The following is a 3,621-nucleotide window of genomic DNA, read 5'->3' on the forward strand; positions in this document are numbered from 1 at the left end:
ATCATTTAATTACTTACAATAGGCCTTTTTATACTCCCCAAATATAAGAGAAAAAAAGAAAGGAAGAAAGTTAATAATAAGAAGAAGAAAATAATGATAAAAAAATAATTATACCAAACTAAAAAAGACAATAAACTTTGAATTATTTAGAGAATATATATATATATATATATATCCGATGTGGTGGGGTCCAGCGAAAAGGGATTGCTAATTGCGGTCCATCAGCTCGGTGAGTTGCCACGTGGACACATACTATTGGTGCGTCTGAAACCGACCCGACTCCCAAGGGACAGACTTCCACTTCACCGAGCCTATCCGTTTGCCTCCGTCCCCGCCGCCGACCCCGCTACCTGTTTGTTATTATTCCTACGCTTTCCATTCCTCCCCCCTCTCCCTCTCTGCTGTGCTCTGCTCTTCAAGATCAGTGCGAGGATTCGAGGTCTCCATCCGACCATGCCCCGGGATGACCAACTCCTCGACGATCTCTGCGCCCTCGTCCTCGCTGCCTTTCGCTCCCCTCGCACCGCCCCGCCGATGCGCGAGCAGGTGACGCCGGCGGGGTTCGCCTCGTTCCTCCTCGGCGCGTCGGTGGCCATGATGTTGTGCGGGTCCATGACGTTCCTGATCGGGTTCCTACTGCTGCCCTGGGTCATCGGCCTCTTGGCGGTGGTGTATTTCGCCGGGGTCGTCTCCAATCTGTCCGGCCTGACGAGGGCGATCCTTCGCCGGATTTCCTCCTCGAGCCCCGAGGCGATCCCAGGTACGGATTAGTCTTGTATAGTTACGAGAATAATTTGCTTTTTAGTTCAGATAATTCTGATATTTGCTTCATGTTTCTCATGATATCTGCATTGAGGATTTTTGGATCCTTATTTTTCGTGTTTGAATAGACATACACTTATCTGAGAGGGTAAGACAATCGTTAATCTATTAAACATGTCCAATAAATATATTGCAATTAGAATCTACAATTTGTGGCACAGTTGAAATATTCACAGATTGTTCACAGCTGATAGGCTCAGGCCTCACATCTCCTGGTATTAGGTAGATCAAGTTGATTAAGTTCAAACCCTAGTAAGGTGGTGACTGCATTTTTCATGTAAGATTTTTTATGTACATGAACTCCAGGGAAAATCTTATTTAAAAAGTCTATGGTTTCTTGTTGGAAATGAATGCTCCAAGCTCAGCGGTGGTTAAAACCCCATGAACCCACTCAAAGGTGAACTCAACTGGCTATATCTATAATTTGGACCAGTCGAAGTAATTCGAGCTGGGGCAATCCAGGGAAGATGAATAAATTGGATCACCACGAAAACAAAAGGGAAGCACAAAGGAGTTGAACTTCGGAGAAGTGTGATTAATTACATCTCAATTAGCTGAACTCATGTGCTTTTAGCAGTGAGAAGTGGGCTAATGCATAATGTGATCAGTTGGTTAATTTTTTGGTACTTCCGACTGATGCTGTGAGCTGCTTGTTAGATAATTAAGATGATTAAGGCCTTTAGTAGGAGACAAGAATTGGTCGACCACAAGTTACAAAGTGGCCGATTGCATTAGTGATAGTAAGATTGTTAGTCAGTAGTTCCCTGATATTCTAGGTACCTCTAAGTAGAATAAGTGGACATTGGCAGAGGTGAATTCTGATGAACATTAGGCATGTGCTACCATATTAGTTTAGGGTCCTATCAGAGAGCTAAAATGAACATTACGCATAAATTGAATTCTGGAATGCACCTATACTGATGAACAGGACTCTTTTACCAGATTTCTACTTTAAATACATCTCTTTGGAGTTCTGTAAAGTTTTTGTTATGAATGAAGTTGGACTTTTATTAGGGCTTGCTAGGGCAGAATCTTTTGAAACATCCACAATTACCTATGCTCATTGAGGTGCTTAATGTCTTGCCTATCTTTTTTACTTTTAATTCAGCATAGAAAGGGATCAAGGCCCTTCACAGCTTGCATTGGTTTCTGTTCAACAACTTCATGAAGCCAAGTATAGCTGTAATATGTGGACTTTTGGATCATGCATGTAGCTCAAATTGACTCGATTTGGATTGGCTGTTGTATTATGATGCGACAATGAGCATAAATACAAGTTTTGCATATTTCATACATGTGCTCTTAAATGCCTGCCAGTTTGTTTTAAATTCTTTATACTTCATTTAATTAATGAGCCATTGTGCTAACCATTGGAAAGACTGCTTAACCATTGGGCTTCTCTGCTTGGGTGGTTGACTAGACTTGCCAACATCATCTGTTTGTTAGGAGGTCCAATGGTCACATAGCCATCTGAGCCCATGGCTAACAAGCATTCGTATGTTGAGAACCGTGGGACCTATTTGGTAGCCATTGAAGCAAATAAAGAGCTCATTCACATTATTTCCTGACCAAAACTTTTTCTATTATCGTCTATGTAAAAATCACTTCTCATATCTAGTTCGGTATATGTAAAAAGCACTTTTCATATCTAGTTTGGTATACTTTGGGCAATGGATTTGGAAATGGGTAACTGTTTTTTGTTTTTTTTGACATGTTCATATCTGCACTATGATCTGTCTAACGCAGAAGGCTTTTGAGTCATATGTACTTAGTCGAACATTATCAAAAAGCAGAGATATTCATTTTTTTCTCATTTATAGGAAGGTTGGATACCCAATAATATAAACTTTTGGATAGTATGATCATGCAGGCACAAACTCATGTGCACTGACTTGTATATTTCTTATTACTTGTGAAGTTATTTCTGACGATTAGTTCTATTCCTGACTATTCTTTTGGCAGATATACTCTCTTCCAAATTTACAACTTGTTAGATGTCAAAGGGCATAAATCCAGTATCAAGGATGCAGGAAGGTTTTGTCGTTCAAGGATTGGCTTGGTCCATACCAATCAAAACCACTTGTAATTTCTGCTCCGACAAATTTCTTTTCTTATTGTTTTCTTTGATACAAGGTGTCGGTTATAGGTCCTCTGCTGTTTTTCCAGGCCCACCTTTTCAAATTTTAGTAGTTCTCTGTATATAGTTACATTATTACTAGTTAAAGAGTGTCAGAAAGTCCGGCTTTCATGTGTTTTGTTGTCTTGATTTTGTGAACTATGGAATTAATAGTGTCTCAATCTCAGCTTCCAGTAAGGAGAATAGATGTGTTAATTATCTATTTAAGTGAGACCACATTACCAGGTTTGGTAATGTGGTCTCACCTAAATCTAATTATGACACTAACAAGAGTAAAATGCTCACTCCTAATTATGACACTAACTATGATAGCTGCAGAAGACGTTGTGCTTGAGGTGACAAGGTGCCAACAGCTGGAGGAGATTACGCAGAGATTTTTGATAAATAATATGATATCTGTTGTCAATTTTCTAGTTTATCCTCATAATCAATTGTTAAGATGTTCCTTTCTTTTCTAGTGTGAAAATTTTGATGATAAGACATTGGTGTATACTCTGGAATTATTTTCCTTTCAGTGACATTAGTTTCTAAATATGTATAAAGGTGAGGTTGTGCAACCCATTTTGGTACACTTGTTCTTCAATCTTATTCTTGAAGTGCATGCCAGGATTGAGCTATAAGAGGTGAAATCCTTGCAAAGACCCAAGCCAAAAGAACCATCA

At 39.6% G+C, this 3,621-nt stretch overlaps 1 protein-coding gene across 1 annotated transcript; it reads left to right on the plus strand.

Annotated features, from left to right (window-relative positions):
• Positions 1-324: 324 nt before the first annotated feature.
• Positions 325-3,120, plus strand: LOC103974583 (uncharacterized). Its single transcript, XM_009389441.3, has 2 exons — positions 325-760; positions 2,785-3,120. The coding sequence occupies exons 1-2, from the start codon at positions 454-456 to the stop codon at positions 2,814-2,816; spliced, it is 339 nt and encodes a 112-aa protein (XP_009387716.2). The 5' UTR covers positions 325-453; the 3' UTR covers positions 2,817-3,120.
• Positions 3,121-3,621: the final 501 nt, after the last annotated feature.

Source organism: Musa acuminata, chromosome BXJ2-2 (assembly GCF_036884655.1).
Source record: "Musa acuminata AAA Group cultivar baxijiao chromosome BXJ2-2, Cavendish_Baxijiao_AAA, whole genome shotgun sequence".
NCBI classification, from domain to species: domain Eukaryota; kingdom Viridiplantae; phylum Streptophyta; class Magnoliopsida; order Zingiberales; family Musaceae; genus Musa; species Musa acuminata.